The 20703-nt window shown below is 33.4% G+C and overlaps 1 protein-coding gene across 2 annotated transcripts in view; it reads left to right on the top strand.

The window, feature by feature from the left end:
- LOC118190753 (lewis-type alpha-(1,3)-fucosyltransferase-like) overlaps positions 1 to 10550 on the top strand; it is a 35716-nt gene extending 25166 nt beyond the window's left edge. For both annotated transcript variants that reach the window (XM_035361529.2, XM_035361534.2), the window contains one exon: positions 8993 to 10550. In XM_035361529.2, the coding sequence (XP_035217420.1) occupies positions 9169 to 10365 (1197 nt within the window). In that variant the 5' untranslated portion in view covers positions 8993 to 9168 and the 3' untranslated portion in view covers positions 10366 to 10550. The remainder of the gene's footprint in view (positions 1 to 8992) is intronic.
- The last annotated feature ends 10153 nt before the right edge of the window (positions 10551 to 20703 follow it).

Below are 20703 nucleotides of genomic sequence, written 5' to 3'. Positions count from 1 at the left end.
TCGATAACGGTTAAAATGGATATTTTCTTTGAAATATTGTATCAAGAATTTTTCGTGATTACACTACTTCCTTTATTTCGTACAAGGAAGTAAAAACAATTTTAACAATTAAAATTATAGTTTCTGCTCAGAAACAAGAAATTCGGCCAGCCCGCGAGAAGGCAGATTTTTTGGTGCACAAAACTGAGAGTTTACTTTTGGTCGCAGTCGGTAAAAATACATGAAAGGTGCAGAAACCGACTTAATTCACTATTGTGCTAAGTTTCAAATGTAAAGAAATATGGCTTCTATGGTAAAAAAATTAGGCTGAGTCTTCACTTCAGCAGCTTTCAAATTGTTGATAATGCTACAACTATTGCATGCAGATTTAAACAACTTAATGCAACAACAAATTAACGCACTTAAACCACTTTTAAATCTTTGATAATTCTGCATCTACTGCAGGCAGATTAACTAAGGGCAAAAAAGCCTTTACATAAGGTAGGCCACTATCCTTCCTCTGTCGAACTCGGATACTTGATCAAACGATGATCGCTGTTTACTACGAGGCATAATTGATCTTTTTTTTTTTTTTTTTTTTTTTTTTTTTTTTAACAACAAGAAAACACAATTTCCGAACTTGAAATCATCGAAAACTCCAAGCTTTAAATAGCGCTTTGAAGTGGCGCCACAGGCGCGCGTGATGTGCGTCTGCGCTGAAATTCTAATCATTTGCATATCTCACCTCCGCTAATGCATATAGTACATTTCATGTTATTTGCATGCTTCCTTCAGGGTGCTGCATTTACCATCTTAAATGTACCAGCAGTGTACATAAAGCCTCAAAATAGCTTTATTAAAATTGACAAATATAGAAAAGCATAAAATACCAAATACAGCTAAAATAAATAAAAAAATATGATGTTTACACCACATGACTTCCTTGTACGGAATATTAAATTATACGCATTCCCGCAAATTTTCCTGCATTTCATTTAAACTTATCTCGTCGAATTTCATATTAATTTAGTTCTCATCTCGCGGAAAGGCAAAAATACATAAAAACGCAAAGTATTTTAGTTAAAAATTGAAAAATATAAAAAACCAAATAATTAAAACAAATAAAAAAGAAATTTCGCAATTAAAATTACAGTTTCTACGCAAAAACAAGCAGGCAAAAAGGCAGATTTCTCGGCGCACAAAACTAAAAGTTTCCTTTTGGCCCCATTCGACAAAAAGACACTGAGGGTACAAAAGACTTAATTCACTATTCTGCTAAGTTTCAAATGTAAACAAATATGGTTGCTATAATAAAAAAAAAATTCGGGTAATTCTACAACCATAACATGCAGGTTAACTAAAGGCATACAAGTCTTAACCGGAAGATAAGAACAATATATTTAAATCGTTTTTAAAGCAAAAAATGCACAATTTACGAACATATAAGAATAAAAAACTGAGCTCACTGAGCCGGATAACAGAGTGGGTATATACAGATATATACTTTTCGTGCGGCCAATTGCAAACATAAAGAAAGGTGCAGAACTACATGTTATAGAACTGCATGCAGTCCTATATACAAAATTTCAACGTTAATCCTACTGAGGCTACTCGTTTTTGAGTTATGCGAGATACATACATACATATATGCACCTACAGACGCCATGGAAAAAATGTTTTCAGAATCTATTTTAAATCAGTTTTATAATTTTTTTGAGGAAAAAGAGTCCTCAATTCTGTCCTTACATACAGATGTCACACAAAAACATTGTTAAATTGCATTCTATAACGGTTAAAATGGATATTTTCTTTGAAATATTGTACCAAGAATTTTTCGTGATTACACTACTTCCTTTACTTCGTACAAGGAAGTAAAAACAATTTTTACAATTAAAATTATAGTTTCTGCTCAGAAACAAGAAATTCGGCCAGCCCGCAAGAAGGCAGATTTTTTGGTGCACAAAACTGAGAGTTTACTTTTGGTCGCAGTCGGTAAAAATACATTAAAGGTGCAGAAACCGACTTAATTCACTATTGTGTTAAGTTTCAAATGTAAAGAAATATGGCTTCTATGGTAAAAAAAAAATTAGGCTGAGTCTTCACTTCAGCAGCTTTCAAGTTGTTGATAATGCTACAACTATTGCATGCAGATTTAAACAACTTAATGCAACAACAATTTAACGCACTTAAACCACTTTTAAATCTTTGATAATTCTACATCTACTGCAGGCAGATTAACTAAGGGCATAAAAGCCTTTAATTAAGAACAGCCTTTACATAAGATAATGTCCTATGTACAAAATTTAAACGTTCTGAGGCTACTCGTTTTTGAGTTAGACGACGTACATATACGTACGTATACGACGTGACGGAAAAAAACTCTTCTGAATCCATTTTAAATCAATTTTATAATTCGTTTGTGGAAAAAGAATCCTTACATACAGATGTCAAGGAAAAATATCGTTAAATTGCATTCGAAAGCGATCAAAACTGATATTTTCTTTGAAATATAATACCCGGAATTTTTTGTAAATACAGTACTTTCTTCACTTTGTGCAAGGATGTAAAAACGAATATCACCAATTCGTCATAAAGTGCGTAAAGATGACAAACTCAGACCTCTTTTTAATCTTTTGCTTCAGACTGCAACACAGTTTTTTAAAAAGGATAGAAAATCGCTCAATTTTTTTGACTGCGAAGATTTCAAAACTTTACATCCGATACACTTTTAGATGTTCAAATTTCAAAACCATAAATATCAAAGTGTCTAAAAAATACATCAGTTTTCAAAAATTCAGAAACTAAATTACAATTTTCATTCATGTTTCACTGAAAAATGTTTTCCCGCTGTATTCAGTTTGCAAACAATAAAATTCTACTATATTTCATTTGTTCGTTAAACGAAGATACGTGCGAAAAATCATTTAAGCATTACTATATTTTAAAAATTTAAATAGAATTTTGAAAAAGAAAAAAAAAATCTCTTCATCACGTTGCATTGTGATCGAGAACCGGTGTTTAACAAAATTTTAGTTCGACTACGTTATCTGGAAGTAGTTCAAAAGTTGACTACAAAATTCACAGGCACACATTATACTAAATAAGAACTTGTAATAACTAATTTATTTATTAGATATGTTGAAATTAAAGGTATATCTAATAAATAAAATTAATTATTTTAATTCATGGTTGGCAATACTGACAGTTTTATTAGAAGTCTTTATGGTTAGCCAAGTACTCCATATACTTTAGAATCCAATTCAAATATTTTAGAATTTACAACAGCAATTTCTTTTTCGTCAAACAAATTCCGCACGAACCCATAAAGAAATTTATTTTCTCATTCGTGTCCATCGATTATTCAGCAAAATTACCGAAAATCGGACCAGATAGTATAATCAATAAATGAAACAACATTTCAAGACTTTCTTTCGATTGCTTCGGAATAAAAAATTTATCCCTATGTATTTTTCACCTTCAGCATTTGGCCTCGTTTCTTTCAGTGGGAATTCTAGCTGCAAAATTACAATCGCATGTTTACTTTACTTTTTCTATTTTGAGGTTATCGTCACAGGCGATGAAAAAAATAGCTGCAGGCATGAATAACAATACTAATAAAGAGTATATTAGAGGTAATTAACAAATCACATGCGAAATATTAGCCGATTAAAATATCAGTATCTTTATCGTACAACTTCGAGGTTACGATTACGCCACAAGCAATTAAAGAAATATTTTCCTTCTATTTATCGCGACTCAATTTAATTTTATTTCGTCTTTCTTTCTGCTTTCTTCTCGTACACTGGAATGAATAAATATTATATAGTTTCCAATTCTGTTTTTTAAGAAATGTTATTTTAAAATTCATACTCTGTAGTTTACAAAATATTTTCCCGTTAAAAACTTTAAATGTCGGTTCACTTTTCAAACAGTCGTCTCCAAATATTATAGCCCTGTATTATATTTAAAGAAATGAAATAATGAAGAATTCACATAAATGTATGTATATTTCTCGCATTGTGATAAAACAATGGTACCTAGAACCATCAAATTTTTAATAACATAATCTTCCACCGAATATGGGCATCTAGAAGCTCTAATTTGGAATTTGGAATTTGTTTTATTGTGGATTTCATATTTTGCAACACTTCAACGAAATTTTGATTAACAAATACAACGATTAAGATACAGTAACACGGAGAACAAAAATTAATTTTGAGGTCAAACACCAGAAATCAAATTTTCACAGGACTAGTTTCAATGGTTTTACCGAACCATCATCCTCAGCTGCAAAAGCGCAAATGAACGAGATAAGATATAATGATTAGATAAGATAAAAGTCTGGACAGGAGATAAGCTACTGGTGCCATTTGTTGATGAAACCAGAACTAAAACATAATTTCTTTAAAGGCTGAAAGGAATGTTGGATTGGAATTAGGGTCGTTAACTAGAACAGAAAGATTTTTCGGTAAAACCATCCAAACTAGTCCTGTGAAAATTTGAAAATATAACGCTGATTTTTTGCTGTTTGACTTCAAAATTAATAAACTCAACGATTTCAAAGCGAGCAATGGCAAAACTGTATGGGGGGGGGGAAATTCACGAGATTGTGTATCGGAAATTCTAAAGATATGCTCATTTAAAATTATTTTGCGATATTGCTGTTGAATTGAATTCTATGGTCTAGTGCAAAGAACATGATATTTAATAAATAAAGAACACACGAAAGGTTAAAAAAAGTCCCTTTGGGCGTAATCTGAAAGCTTTCAGATTTTGTTTATCTATTTTATGTTTTGTAAAACTTTAATGTATTTTTGATTAAGAAACTCAACGATTTCAAAGCGAGCAATCGCAATACAGTACGGGGGAAAAAATTATCTCCAGCGCTCGAGACTGCGTATCGGAAATTCTAAAGATGTGCTCATTTTAGAATTATTTTGCGATATTGTTGTTGAACTAAATTTTCTGGTTTAAGTGCGAGGAACATGATATTTAATAAATAAAGGTAACACGCAAAATGCTATGTTATGTAAAATCTGAAAGCTTTTAGATTGAAGAATATGATATTTAATAAATAAAGGAAACACACAAAATGCTATGTTATGTAAAATGTGAAAGCTTTTAGATTTTTTTTCCGTGCTTAGCAAGAGCATAAAAAACTTAACAAAGCCTCTGGTGCAAAGTTAAAATATGAATTCTTTCAAATTTTCTATCTTTCATTTTTATTTTATTTTATTTTTGACAATTGCGTATTTTTAAATTAACTGTGCTTCCAGATTACATTGTGGCAGCCTGTTATTATTCTTAAATTATTAATGTTTATTCTAAATTTATAATTCATGGAGTCGTATAAAATAATTTATTTCATAGTGCGTGTTCAATACATCTCATTATTTCCTGTTCTATGTATAGAAAATCTTGGCAACAAAATATGCTATATCTAACATTATATTGACTTCCATTTAAACGAAATCTTCGAGCAATAAATTTCAGATTTCAACTGAAAGCCAAATATACCTTAATATATCTCTTTTTAAAAAACGCGAAGAAGCTTAAATTATTTGAATATGCCAAAGCGCACACAAGCAAGCCTAAAGGAAGGATGCCTTCAAAGAGGATTTTCTAAAGAAAACTAGTTCGCTTCATGTTATACATTGGTAAAAACCACAAAAATCCAACATGCAACAATCTTGTTTGGTTGGGATCGAAATTCCTGCATTCAGCCTACTTAAACATTCGGCCACTGGTGCCTCCCCTCTCTTTAAGAAAGACTGCCAAGGAAATATTTTTTTGGTTGCAAGTCTCACCCAAGGAGGACCTCCTTGGTCTCACCCGCAAGAGATCCAATGAATGAAAACGCCGCAGCCTACGTCTTAAATAATTAAGCTTTTTCTTTAGTATGTAAGTTCGCAGGCGTTTAATTTATGATGATTATAGTATCATAGCAACTTTCCCTTTCCTTTTTCTTTTCCATTTTGAACATAAGATTTTATATTTTGTTTTTAACTGTTTATACTCTTAAGAGATTTCTTTTTAACTAGTACGGCTATCGTAACAGATTAGGTTAAAATCTTTTCAAGTCTTTATACCATCAAGATCAGATTGTAATTTCTTTTCATCCTCGTAAGAATCCATCAAAAAATTGATATATTTTGTAAATTAAAAGAAAACTGAAAACAGCTTTTCCTTATAAAGAATAATACTTACTAGAATACGCATATATATATCTGGTTGTAACGAAAATTTCCCCCCTAAAAACGTTCTTAATAAAATTAGAAGAAAAAAAAAAACAAGAAAGCTTTACCTTTATTGCGTATAGTAATCACCCCTCAAATCTATGATTTCATGCCAACATTTCAATAGTTTTTCAAAGCCTTCGGTCCAGAAACTTTGTGCGAGTCGAATAACAGATCAAATTCATTTCAGATGAACACAGATTCCTGTGCACAGATTTCTGCACAGATAGCACCAGCAAGATTGTAGCTGCAGATGCGATAAAAAGTAGAAGTCCGAAGGTGCGATGTCGGGGCTTATGGTGAGTATGGGAAAAGATCCCATTCGAGTCCGTACAGATTAGAGCCGGTGAATGCAGACACATGTGGTCTTGTATTAGCTTGATGGAATATTACCTTTATGCGCCGGAACTCAGTTCGACGTTTCGCCTTGATATCAGCGTCAACACCTGCTAGCATCTGGTTAGATACCTTATTGTCGAGGGTTTTATCTTTTTCCAGATACTCTTTGTGAATAATAACACGGATCACTAAAAGATCATGCTTTGTATCTGCTGGGATTGCCGCGGTGTTATCCGCAAAGAATATCTGGAAAAAGATTAAAAAAAACCTCGACAGTAAGGTATACAACGACATGCTAGTCCGTGTTGACACTGCTATCAAGGAAAAACGTCGAGCTGATTTCCGGCGCATAAAGGATAATGCTCCATCAAAACCACATGTTCCTGCATTCACCGGCTGGACTCTGTCCGGACTCGAATGGGATCTTTTGCCACACCCACCATATAGCCTGGACATCGCTCCTTCGCACTTCTACGTTTTTTCACATATTCGACCTTGCTGGTGCTATCTTCCCTTCTGCACAGGACGTCCGAATTAAGGTTGTTTTTGGACTTTGTTTTTGGACTCGCGGCCACCAAGTTTCTGGTTTCTTTCAAAAACCACCAAAACATTGACAGAAAATCATAGATTTGGGTGGTGATTACTACCCTCACTAAAGGCACTGCTTTCACGTTTTTTTCCCCTAACATTATTAAGAAAGTTTTTGGACGAAAAACCATTATTATAACTAACCACATAAATTCCCTAAAACTGGGAATGGGGTGAATATGGTGATTGGAAGCATAAGTACATTTTAGAGTTCTGTTTATTTAATAATTGCCATAATTATTTCAGTTTATGATATTAATAAGATTCACTCTGTAGAGTCATTAGCGTATTTTGATAGCACGAAACGGGAAAAATGAGCAATACCTCCCAATTTTGGAACTTTGTGGCTAGTTCAAATAAAGTTTCCAATGTTGTAGGATTTCGAAATTCGAAGTATTCCTGTACCTGGGGTAAGAGTCGCGGCAATATTATTCGAATAATTTCTTCGTCAGGCCTTGTTCGGTACAACACATTAAAAATCGGAACTTTCCCCAAGGTAAAGGTCTGTGAGATCCTCAATTTTGTACTGGAATGTGCTGAAAAACTCTGACCGAGCTTGCCTCTATCCTTCACTGTTAGGAACGCTTTAATTAATGCGTCTTAAAAGTTATAGCTTTCGCTACCACAATCACCCGAGACAGATTTGCCAATGCATTTATGCCACGCAGAAGCCTGGCCTCCAAGGGTGGACACGGCAATAGTAACTTTTTGCGCTTCTTGTACTGGATGAAGCAAAAAATTCGAATTTAACTCCTTAAGAAATCTTAAGACAGATGACGTCTTTCCATCAAAAATTGCTGCTGGTTTCATAGCAGCTCTAAAGGTGTCCGCTATAAATCTGAATCCCTCCATGGGATTCCCCGTAGTCTACGGGGATTGCGACGTTAAGGGAAAAATGCTAAAAGTTGAAGTTTCCTGTGACACAGTAGTTCTTTTTATAAGTCGGCACCACTGTAGAGTCATTAGCTGAGAGAATTTTGATATCAGGAAACAGGAAAAATGAGCAATGTCCTTGCGGGACTCAAATATAGACCCCTAGAATATGCGCCGACTGTGTTACCGTTACACTACGATGGCATGCAGAAAGGAAGGAGAAAATACCTTATTAAAAATTTCGCCCATTTTAGAATTTGTTTAAAAACTATAACCACTTCTTTTCAAATAAATCTTTTTCCATTACTAAAAAAAGCGAAAAAGAGAACAGAAAACTGCTTGCTTTGCAAGATAAAGAATAAAACTTTATATTCTTGCGATGATTTCCTATAGTCTTAACAAACTGCAGTAAGACTAGTTTAAAATGGAGGTTTAGGTAGAACAAGCAATTCTTTCATTAAAAATAGAACACAATTCTGTTTTTTAATTAACCTGATTTGTTTTAGTCAATAAACTATTAAAACGAGCTTGTGATCGTCTGATAATATATGTAATCAGCTTGAAAATTAACGATCTTATTAAATGGAAAAGGAAAATCAGATTTAATACTTAATAATTACTGATCTATATCAAATGTCAGATAATATAATACAACTTCAGGATTTTTTAAGTAATTTTTTTTGTTATTAATGGGTAAAACTCCTTTATTAAAATACTCGAAAAACTGATATCACTTGGAAATTTTTATGTACTTTATAGTGTCGAAAATACTTTTGCTACAAAGCTATTTTCATTGCATAACTTCCACTTTTTGTACGAATAACTAAGAAATTTCAATTATTTCTATTATCTGCTTGATGTAGTTGATTGTTTTTTGTTTCATGTTGTTCAAGAATTAAAAAAAATTACTGCAATGAAAGGTATACATTGAATCATTGTTATTATTACTAACATTCTTTATTTCAATCTTATTTCAGATTCAACCAACAAGCATTTAGGATAAGAAAAAATACAACATTTGAATCAAGCCAACTCTGATGTTTCATTTACTGGCCCTGAAGAGGCTCTTCTATTAAAATATTTGCCTTCCTATTTTTAAAGTCTGTTTAAAGATTTCCATTCCTGTCAGCATATCACATAATGAAGCCTGGCCATGAAAAGGCTGGGTGTTCCTTGCATGCATCCATATCAGATTCATTTATTGATCTTCATGATTTTGACTGCAGTAGTGTGTTTATTGACAATGGTTAATCTAGTGTCTATGCCAACTCTGTATATCAGTTGGCCTGAAAAACTGCATAATTACTTTGGAACTCAATCTCATACTTCGCTTGGAGCCATTCAATTTTTAGAAACTATTTCAGAATCTGAAAAGCATGGATTAAATGAAACAAAAGTCATTTTATTATGGTGTCCCGTGTTCGGCGGAGGTACCTTTTTGAAAGAAGGAAAGAACTCTTTCGCAAATTCTGGTTGTCCAGAAAACAGATGTGAAATTACTTCAGACAGAAGCCGTCTTTTAGAAAGTCACGCTGTTCTGTTTCATATCAGAACATTATCGCTGTTAGATGTCCCACATAATCGCACAATAACTCAGAAATGGATATTCTTTACACTAGAATCTCCCCCTTATTCAGAATTTTCAGGATTCTCTTTTATGTTTGGAATGTTCAACTGGACGATGTCTTACAGGAATGATTCTGATATTGTCATTCGTTATGGAAGCATCAAGCCTAACGCTAAAAATGCGTTCAATTTATCTCATCTTTACCTAAATTGGAGAGAGAAGACGAAAATAGCGGTGTGGATGGTAAGCCATTGTTCTACTGTTGGAAATCGGGAAAAATATGTTGAGCAACTTCAAAACTACATCGATATCGATACATACGGTTTTTGTGGAAAGGCTGTATGTGATTTCAATAAAACAAATATCTGCCTAGAAAATTTCTCAAAAAAGTATTTCTTTTATTTAGCTTTTGAGAATACTATTTGCGAGGATTATATCACAGAAAAATTCTACCGAGTGCTTCATTATGATATGATTCCAGTAGTTTTTGGCGGTGGCAATTATTTAGCAGTAGCTCCAGCAGGTTCTTACATCAATGCCCTCGACTTTGATTCACCCAAGAAACTTTCTAGTCATTTGTATCGGGTAGCTTCAAACTTCACGCTTTTCTCTAATTACTTCAAATGGAAAGTTAGAGGATATGATATTCGAGACTACGCAATGGACTGTGACTTGTGCGAAAAACTGCACTCTCATTCTTTTCTGGAAAATTCTGTATATTACGATATAAACAAATGGTGGATAAAAGATGCAAATTGCAGAAGCTGGAAGGAAGTCAAGTAAATGAAAAGCAGAGTTAATAGAATGCTTATTCATAAAACTGTTCGTGTTTTGTCATGAAATTAATTTAACTTTGGAATTTTCTTGCCAGTAGTTATAGTCTTTGTAATTACATAATAATTCTTTTCGAAATCAACCTGACTGTATATATGTATCTAACGGAGATTAAAAGGAAGTAATACATTGTTTATGCATTGTTTTTAATTTATTTAATTTCAAAATCAAACTGTGGCTGAAATCTTACTATAAAAAATTATTACAAATACATTGACGGCGAAATAAATTTTGCATTATAGATCCAAAAACACATTCAAAGTACTGACATAATCTTTACATTTAATTTGCATGGAAATTCTAATACATTAATAATTAAATGCTAGCAAGTTATAACAGCTACAGTTATTGAAGATTTCTGACTGCTTCAACCTGATAGCGGGTTTAGAATAATAATAATAATTCTAAACTTGATTCTAAACCCTAGAGAAATAATAATAATAATAATTCACGAGCATATCTCATTTCCATAAATTAAAATGTTTATCTAATTGTATCAATATTACTTAATCTCTAAACGTCAGAATCAGTATAAAAAAATTGGCCCACTAGCAACCGACTGGTAAACTCGCTTAACACTGGCAATTCGATTCGGGGTTCGAGTTCTAACGAACAGGCTTGCTGCATGGACGTCTTCGTAGTTTTCCCTATGTTTAACATGTATACGAGCCAGTTTTCATCAGAAAGTCCTCGACGAAGACCCTTAGGAAGATAGCCCTCGAGAGCTTAACAATTAAATAAGAAAACAAACCAGTATAAAAAATTATTATTTTGTGCTTACCTATATTATGCTCAAGCAGTCATTATACAATGCAAGTCTATATTTATGGCATCATAGCCGATGCAACCAGTATGTATGCAAAGGGTGGCAAGAAAACACTACACGAGAAAAAGCCTAATGCTGGTTTTGTAATATTACTGGCAGGGTTAAAACAAGTATTGCATAGAATGCTAAAACTTGGACCCCAAAGTATGAAACGATTAATATTTCCCACATTTCCTAGGCATTCTATACATGCCTAAAGTTAAATAAATCGACAAAGTATAAAATATTCCCATTAATGATATTTGTTCTGATACGTAATGTGCATTATGTCACGCGCATGAGTTTCGACTGCCTCACGGAGCAAGAGCTCGATAACTCTTCATCCCCAGAATTTGGAAATTGGGTCCCCTCATTTCCGTTAATAAAGGAAGAGTGCATAAGGTAGGTAGGCATGGCGCGGTCCACACTCCTGACAAGCCGAAGCTTGCCTTATGGCTTTTCTAGAACGGCCACGAAGGAAAACCATATTCCAACACAACATAAATAAAGTGAGTCTCCAGTAGCAGCCATATTGGGTGTTCTTTGTTAACGTTCTATTCCACTTGAGACCAGGTTTTTAGTAATTCTTTTCCATGATCTCTTTTGGTGTGTTTTTTGCTTAATTTGGAATACAAATCAGGTTTTTAATCCTTTTTGCAACTCCTATGTCTTTTGTTCATTAACATTCTTCCAAATAGTGCCTGTTATTTTCCGGCTTTTCGCATAGTTTGCGTTTTCTTGAATTTTTATTTTGTTTAGATAAGATGGGAATCTACCGTGACCTGAAAGGATCTGACAAAGGTTTTTTTTTTTTTTTTTCGACATTTCAATGCTTTCTAAGTCCTTTCTACAGTCTGAATCTTTCCGTTTTTTATTCCATTCTTTATATATATATAAGTCAATTTTCCTAATTGCTTTCCGTTTAGATCCCCGATAATCCATTCTTTCTATAATTGCCTCAATAGCAGCCTCTTTTGCTTTTGCAAGGACGTCTGGCCGTTCATTTCCCTCATATCCAACGTGCACTTTCACCCAGGAAAGTTTTATTTGATGTTTTGTGGGAAAATCCCTCAGCTGGTCCGAGCTGGAGAGGCTTTCTAATGCTGATAGGGAATCGGATTAAATCTGAATCGTATCCTGCCCTGACAAGTTGCTTTTTATCCAATTCATCGCTTTTGAGATGGCGGCTAATTCGGCTTGATAAACAGAGTTAAATTCCTCTAGTTTATATTTTTTATTTTCTATTTCACATCCATGATAATAAACAACAAAAGTCAATCCAATTTTCTCTACAATCCCGGAGCTATCCGTATATATGACAATTTCATCTATTGTTGGTGTCATATTAATATAAAGGATCGATATTCTCTCCTTTGTGTGAATTAAATTGATATTTAGTTTTTCAAAGGCGCTTCTTATTACAAAGTAATCTTCGTAGATCATCAAATCTTTCTTACTAGTCCTTAATAAAAATTTTTCGAAAAATAATGAATAATATAAGGAAAGAGGGTGGCAGCCCACCAATATGCATAGCACCTCTGTGAAGGCGGTTCTAAATGCTCGGGCCATATGTTTATAGCCAGCTTCTCTGTATTGCATCTAATCTCATTCTTAGGCGTTGTAGCTCGACGCTTTAGTTCCCCATGCTCCAGTACCAGTTGTGATTATTGGAATTATAACGTTTTTATAGAGTTTGCGTATGATATTACTTTTCTTGCTAAAACATCCCGTATAAAATTACGTTTATAGAAATTCAAAACTCCTGACTTTTCCAATAAATGTAGGTGAAATGTTCTGTAAATATTAATATGTTGTCTATAATTACTCCCAGATATTTCATGCTTTTTACGAATTTTATTTTTGTTTCATGATATAGAAGTCTCGAATTTCTTATGCGAGTTTCTCCTCTGGGATATACTATTGCAAAAGTCTTGTGGAGATTAAATTACAGGTTTTCTTCTGTCTTCCAACAAACCATCACTGTAACCATTTCCTGAAATTTTCTTTCTAATTTTTCAAGTGAGACTTTTTTATAAGTAGCATGAGATTGTCAGAAAAATATGTCATTTCTAAGTCTTTTGATAGGTTTTGTGAGATCAATTAATTCATGATCAAGTTCCAGAGATGCAGAGACCTACATGACCCCTGTTGACATCCTCTGTACAGATCAAATTCTACTGGATTCTAGTCCATGCAAAATATAATTTTTCCTTTCACTAAAATAGCTTTTTAATAATTTGTAAAGGTCGCCCGGAGAGTGTGTCTTTCGCAGTGTGTCTAAAATACATAGGCAACTAACAGTGTCGAATGCTCTTTTTATGTCAAGGGAAATTGAAGCGACGTGATACTCTTTTTTATTGCTAATCAAGTAGTTCACAAGCTAATACAGTGAGTCTTTAATTGATCTTCCGAAGACGAATTCATACTTTCGGTTTCATATGAGTCCATTGTTGGTAATGAAATTACTCAATCTATTAATAATCAATTTATCCAGGACTCTGGTAAAGCACTTCAAGAAACCGATCGGTCTATAGGAGCCTTCTACTTTTGGAATAAGGATCAAACCAAAGATTTTTCACATCTTCGCAAAGACACTCAAATATATGTAACAATTATATAAAAGTTAAAAAAATTCCGGATAAAAGTAAAATAGACTTTTTAATTATCGCTGGGCCAATACTATCAATTCCCGGGTAGCTTTACATGACTTCCTTGTATGGAATATTAAATTATACGCATTTTTTTCTGCACTTCATGTAAACTTATTTGGTCGAATTTCATTATAAATATTTTTCTCATTCAATTAATTCAGTTCTCACTCCCGCAGCAATACAAAAATACATAAAAATTCAAAATATCGTAATTAAAAATTGAAAGATATTGAAAAACTTAAAACACCAAATACAGTTAAAACAATTAAATTTTTTTTAAAAAAAGAAGACAGTTTTTTCGGTGCACAAAACTAAAAGTTTCCTTTTGGCCCATTTGGCAAAAAGACATTGAAAGTGCAGAAAGACTTTAATTCACTACTTTGCCAAGTTTCAAATATGCCGAGTCCTTCATTTTGCCCTTATGCACAGATGTCACGTAAAAATATCGTTGCATTCGATAGCGGTCAAACTGGATATTTTTGTAGAAATATGATACCCGGAATTTTTCGTGATTACAATACTTCCTTTCCTTCTAACAAGGAAGTAAAAACGAACGCGATTGCAATTTCAGTGACATCTGAATCATCATTACTACTCACGACGATCGCGAGTGCTGCAATGTTCCAGCAAAAGATGCCAGAATTTTCAAGTAATCAATATACTGTGTATATCGCTTCCCGGCCTTTTGGATAGGATCAAAGTGAAGTATACCATGTATCACTGGAAATTTTCGAAACTATCTCTCGAATATTCCCAACAGCTCTGCACATAAATAACCTTCATTATTATTAAATGTAACAGCTCGTGCCTCGAAAGATAAAAGCTGAGTCGAGCACATGTTGCAACTGTCTATCCGTCGAACTCTTCAGCCATGGCTGTTGAATTTTCAGCTATTTTTCAAATACGTGTTATATCAAAATTAATGATGCAAAAAGAAAACATACCTGGGATTGCTATAATGGTTTCATTTCACAAAAACAGATATAATATGATAGTTTAACTCTCCAAATTTTATGGAGTTAAAGAGATGTTTGACATCGAGGCCTTTTGTGACATAGCAAAAGCTTACGCTATGTGTTAGTTCCTGAGTTGTTGCCATCTTGTACGGATCCAGCCTATGTTGACTATTAACTGCTGGGCCCGTAAAGGCAGTCAAATGACTTTACCTTATCATTTTAAATTTAGAAGTAAAAGAAGTCAGAGTTTAAAATGAATCTTTTTTTGTTTAATCTTCAGGCTGACAGATGCACATTGCACAACTTGTATACAGAAAATATACCGAAAATGAAGTTTGAAATGAATATTTGAAATTGAGTCTGCAGGCGTGTAATGGTAAAGTGTCTTTAAGGAATGAAAGATTATGCTTCAGAATTTAAAATTTAACGGAATTTCAGGTTGCATTGCGTGAAATTCATAGTAGGTTATCAGCCAGTATATCGTAGTCCAACGTTCCGTTGGGCTACTAAGCTTTCGTGAAGGATTAACTAAACGTTACATAATGATCGAAGGTGAGGAAGACGAAAAATATCAATAGATTAATGAACTGTAGTGATGGCACTAGAGGCGAGGCGATCGATGTAGCTGCACTGAGCACCAGAAATAAAAGGCAGAATTTAGAAGTACAGGGTAACGTAATGATATTTTAACTTATTTGTGGTGAAATCTTTGATAATATCTTGAAATTGACCAAGCACGCTGAGCATGTCGCGTCGAGGACAAAGAAGAGACTCCACATTCTTTAATGGTTGGCAGGAGTTAAACGGGGGCGTAGCAGGACTATCCTGAATACAGCTGAATACATTCTACGTGTTCCTATATTCAGCTGGTTCTGATTTATTGGAATGAAGTGTTGATCTCTGCTTCGGATAAAATCTTAAATCTCCTTGATAATTTCCAAAACCCAGTGCTGCGTATGATCGCTGGGAGAGTTAAGACTACTTTTGTGCTTGCTATGCAATTATTTTGGGACTAACAGCCAATGGCTAATTTAATTCAGAATACATTTTTTCTTTTCAATAGCCTTGTGGGGGTTTTATTTAATTTTATTTCTGACGCAACCTTTCCTATAAACTTTCGTTTTCAACTCACGCTTTCTTGCCAGAATCAGATTTCAGTTTCGCGCGTTATCCAAAATAGGGTAGAAAGCTACTATTTAAGCTGACGTCTGAGTTGCTTCAGACACAGCATGTTCTGCCTGTCGGCCACGTTGTTTCTCCGCTAGTTAAGCTTGCTATTTTACAGCAGTGTATATTATTTGCTAGTTAGTCGACGTCGGTGGTATTAGTCAAAAGCCAATTACGCGTTTAAATATCTGTGTGCAGCTTCGGCTTATTATTTAACTTAGGATTATTTTTAATTTTACGTTTTCTGTTTTGAACTGCCACCAAAAGTATTGGTGAGGTCCTGTACACACCAGGAGTGCCATCTGTTCCTATCATTCTCGAGTTGAATAAAAGAGTCTTTTCACCCTCTTACGTCTTGTTACTGACACAGTTGAACTTAGCGAATAGTCGCTTCACAGTTCAAGTAAAGATCTAGTTTTCTAACTAACTTAAGCTAGAAGCTTACAGATTAATTATAGTTTCAAATAATCCTTTCTGGTGTGAATACGACAGTAGCAGAACACGTAATACAGATTCAGAGGCGCTTCATCAAACGCGTTTGTGAAAATCTCCATTATAGCGTTATTAATGATGTGCCCTACGATTAATGATGTCTCTTTTGTGAGTCTATTGGAATATATGGTGTTCGATGTCAGACTGGATTTGGCTCTGCATGTGAGAAAACGAAAACCCTAGTCCTATTGCACTCCATACTATTACTTCAAAAACTATTAATACTCGTTTTCCTTTCTGACACATGGCGTCACAGCTACACTAGTGAGTCTCTTTTGGCTTTTGCTATCGGTTCCGGTGCTTATGTTTTTAGTGATTTTTTTTTTTTTCATTTTACTACATGTTGACTCATTTACAACTCAATTTCATGGAGAACTCAAAGCTATTTATAGCCCTGCAACAACTTGATGTTCATCTTTCGCCTCTTGAGAAGACTGTATTTTTTATATTCTATCTTTGTTCTCCAGGCTTTGAAAAGCAACTAGGAGAATGAAATTCTTGTATACAGAGTTTCGAGGAGCTCCTGAAAGGAGTTCGGGGAAAGATTGCTTTCCAATGGTTACCATTACATTGTGGTCTCTATGTAAACGAGATGGCAGACCTTTCGGCAAAGAGGGAAGTGATATTGTCCAGAAGTTTTACAGAGATCTTCTGCTCCAATCTACTAAATTTGAAATAAAGAGAATTTCAAGCGAAATTCATCGTGTGTGCAAGAAATTTTTTCGTGCGGCTTGTGTTTCCGTGCGGCATGTGTTTGTGATACTAACAGTGTTCCGGACTCCCTGTGTGATACCGCTGTGGCCAACTTTAGACAGGATAACAGGATACGATTATTTTAGTATCTATTTGTTTCGTTTCAAACTAATTAACCTTAATGCGTTCTGTGTGACTCCAGACAAGACGTGACTGCTGCTCATCCGGACGCGTATTTTGTGCTAAATGACTTAGATTGTATTGTTATAAAGTATTATAGAATTTGTCGCCTAATGACCTGATGGTCAATAGCCTGGCATTTTTTTAATACGATTGTGATACTGAGAGGAAATGTAAACGCATACGCGGTGGCCATTAGTGAAATACAGGATGGCGGATAAATTTTAACAGCTTTCAAAAAATCAAAAAATCGTATAAAATTGACAATAGGGAGTATCCAAACGCGATTTGATCATAAGAACTTATTACAGAGCTAGATTTTGTTTGGCATAATAACGTTTTCTTGTTTGTTTGGTATAAGAAAGATGATGCAGGTAATGTTAATATCACATTAAAAATAGAATGAGAAAAATTAAGATTATTGTGCATTTATCAGTTTGCATTTATGAGCATATTACAACATAACTAACACTAGAATAATTCCTTTTAAGTTATTAATTGCACATCATCTTTTAAAAGATTTAAAATTGTACATTTTCGTGATATTAATGATACAACATATAAAATTTGAATTAGCTTTCACTTATGCTAAAATAAAGAATGATCTTTATGTTAATGTCCAAAGCTCGTACTGATGCTCTAGTTTTCTGAATTTATGTGATCTTTAAGAATGAGTGCAGATTTCTGACGTTTAAGTTTTAATCACTTAAATTATTTTGATTGTTAATGTTATTTAATTTACTTTTTTTTCTTTCTGCCTCTTTTGGTTTCAAGATTCGCCCAATCCAGAATTTATATAAATTTGAGTAGCAAGTAGTTTTACTGTAAAGTTTAGAGAATTACGAACGCTGTGCTAGAGCTTTGGCTCTGCTGTCCATTGCTGCCTTTGCCGATTAAATTAAACTGTTGGTAACTCCAACACTCTTCTTGATGAGGATATTGTAGACTGAAGTTAGATTCAGCTTTGGTAAGTCGTGTCGCGGTCTAGGAGGTACTTGCAGCTTTCACTTTTAGTCTTTTAGGTCTAGAGGGAACTTGGGGAACTTCCAAGTTGCATTAAATTGTTGAATTTATAGCAAGTATAGAAACAGCTTGTGCTTAAACCATGTCCTGCTGGATAGTAATTTAATGTTTGTATATTTTCAATTGAACTCCTCACAGGTGACGAGGTAGAATAAATTTAAAGTGATTTTATTTCTGTGTCTGCTTAGAAATTCTTGTAGCGATAATTCACTTTGGAATTTAGCTAAGACCTTACTTTTACTAAAATTTGAGCTAGCTAAATCATTTGTATCCCCAGCAGGCGTTACATCCTGTATATATTTGAACAAAGAAGTGATTAAGAAACAGTCACGTACGATTTTCTCTTTATACAACTAAGAGAAAGCGTCGAAAGCTGGAATGGTATAAGCACAGATTCTTACATTATGAAAATTAAATCTCCGTGATAAATCAACTGTATAAAACATTAAAAATCTGCGTCTGTTCAATTGAATGAACTTACGTATCTAATTTCAGTACTTATTTATAATTAAAAGTTCAAATACGAATAAGATTATTCAGACTTGGACCAGTTTTACACCAATAACTGGATGATGTAAATTTCTCTCAAAGATCTTTTTGTAGTTTAAAACCAATAAAACAAAAATTTAGATTAAAGAGACAACATTGTGAATAAACAAAGATGTAATTAAAATTAAAAATACCAAGAGTGTTATATATAATACATGTTGTAAAAAATAATGCTTAAAACTAAGATAAATAACTTTGGGGGAAAATGCATTACTTTTTAACGATACAAAGAGCTGAATTGAATAATAATTATTAAGATTTCTGAAACTTCTTAAAAACTTTTATTTGAAATATGGTTTCGAATTTGATTTCTTTTTCCTAAATTACACAAAATTAACATTAATACAGTATTTCACACAGTATGGACAAGAGACAGTTTTGGTGGTTCCAAATGACTGTGTTTCTTTTATTGTTAATTTTAAGCATCTTATATATATCTTATAAGCATCTTATATTTATCTTAAAAGCATCTTATATATATCTTATAACTATTAATTAAATATAACTAATCACATAGATGTATTTTTCTAATTTTTTACGTAGGTTTCTTCTTACTCCGTTTTTTCTCCTCTTCTTACCTTTGAGCAATTATGCGCATGGGTGCTGCAATGAAGCGCAATCGCATGCATAAGGGTTGTGATGTTTAAAATTTAGAAATATATTGAATGAGTCAGTATAGAATCTTGGACCATTTGAAAAAAATTATTTCTGTTTGCATATGTTTGGGATACTTTTATTAAAATGGAACCACTCCGAATCCTTTTGTTCTATGTCTTGATTTGTGTACCTCAGAGTTGATTATGAAAATTTATCCTAATAACATATGAATCAAATGTCTGATTCTTCTTCTATCCATGTTAAACAATAGACTCATTAAGATCTTAGTGGATAATGGATGCAAGATTTATTCTCGAATGGATAACCTGAAAATAAGTTATATATTATACCATGGGAAAAAAATAACATGTACCTCAGTGAAACTGGCGTCTCTGAGAACTAAATAGTCATCACAACACAGGGAACTTTTTCGAAATCCTTAGAACAAAACGAGTATACTTAAAACTGTATGCAATGAGAAGAAAATCTGCGATTATTATTTTATTAAAAGAAAAAAATTAAAATTTTTGTTCTAAAGCCCTCCCCAGTTTTAGAAAGGTGGTCTTTGTACAGTTAAATAGCTAATACCTCTTCAGAGCAATTGTTGAAATTTGAATTGTAATAGCATTTTCATAATATTTTACATACAAGTTCTAAGCCTTTATTTTAATTAACATGCTAATTTTATGCTTATTCTTTACTGTAACTTCTGTTTTTTTTCCTATTCTATCTCTCCAGAATATAAATTACAATGGATTTAAATAGCAAACGAATGTGTAGTTTAGAAAGAAAGTTTGGCAGTGTACTCGAAAAGTTGTTTCTTTCGTTAATCGCTCACCTAAAGTCCGAACTGATTTCCGTGAATATTTTCTAGTATTTGCTATAATTTATGCTTAGATATTTGTTTTGATTGCATATATTTAAACTTTTGTGTTCTTGAGACCCCGAAAGGAGATGTGGATAAGATTTATTAGATTTTTGTTGTACCTTTGAATTTAGCTGTGTAAATAAACTTCTAATTTAGTTTTTCTTCTATTGTAAACTTTTAATTTAGTTTTTCTTCCATTCTAAACTTTTAATTTAGTTTTTCTTCTATTGTGTATTTTTTATAGCCCTAGACTAGAGTTGAATCTTTGTGCGGGTTTTGCTCTTGACGTGCGCTTTCCATTACTTT

Source organism: Stegodyphus dumicola, chromosome 3 (assembly GCF_044657685.1).
Source record: "Stegodyphus dumicola isolate Sdum_Otavi_A_Nest chromosome 3, ASM4465768v1".
Classification (NCBI taxonomy): Eukaryota; Metazoa; Arthropoda; class Arachnida; order Araneae; family Eresidae; genus Stegodyphus; species Stegodyphus dumicola.
This window is presented reverse-complemented; position numbering and strand designations above follow the sequence as displayed.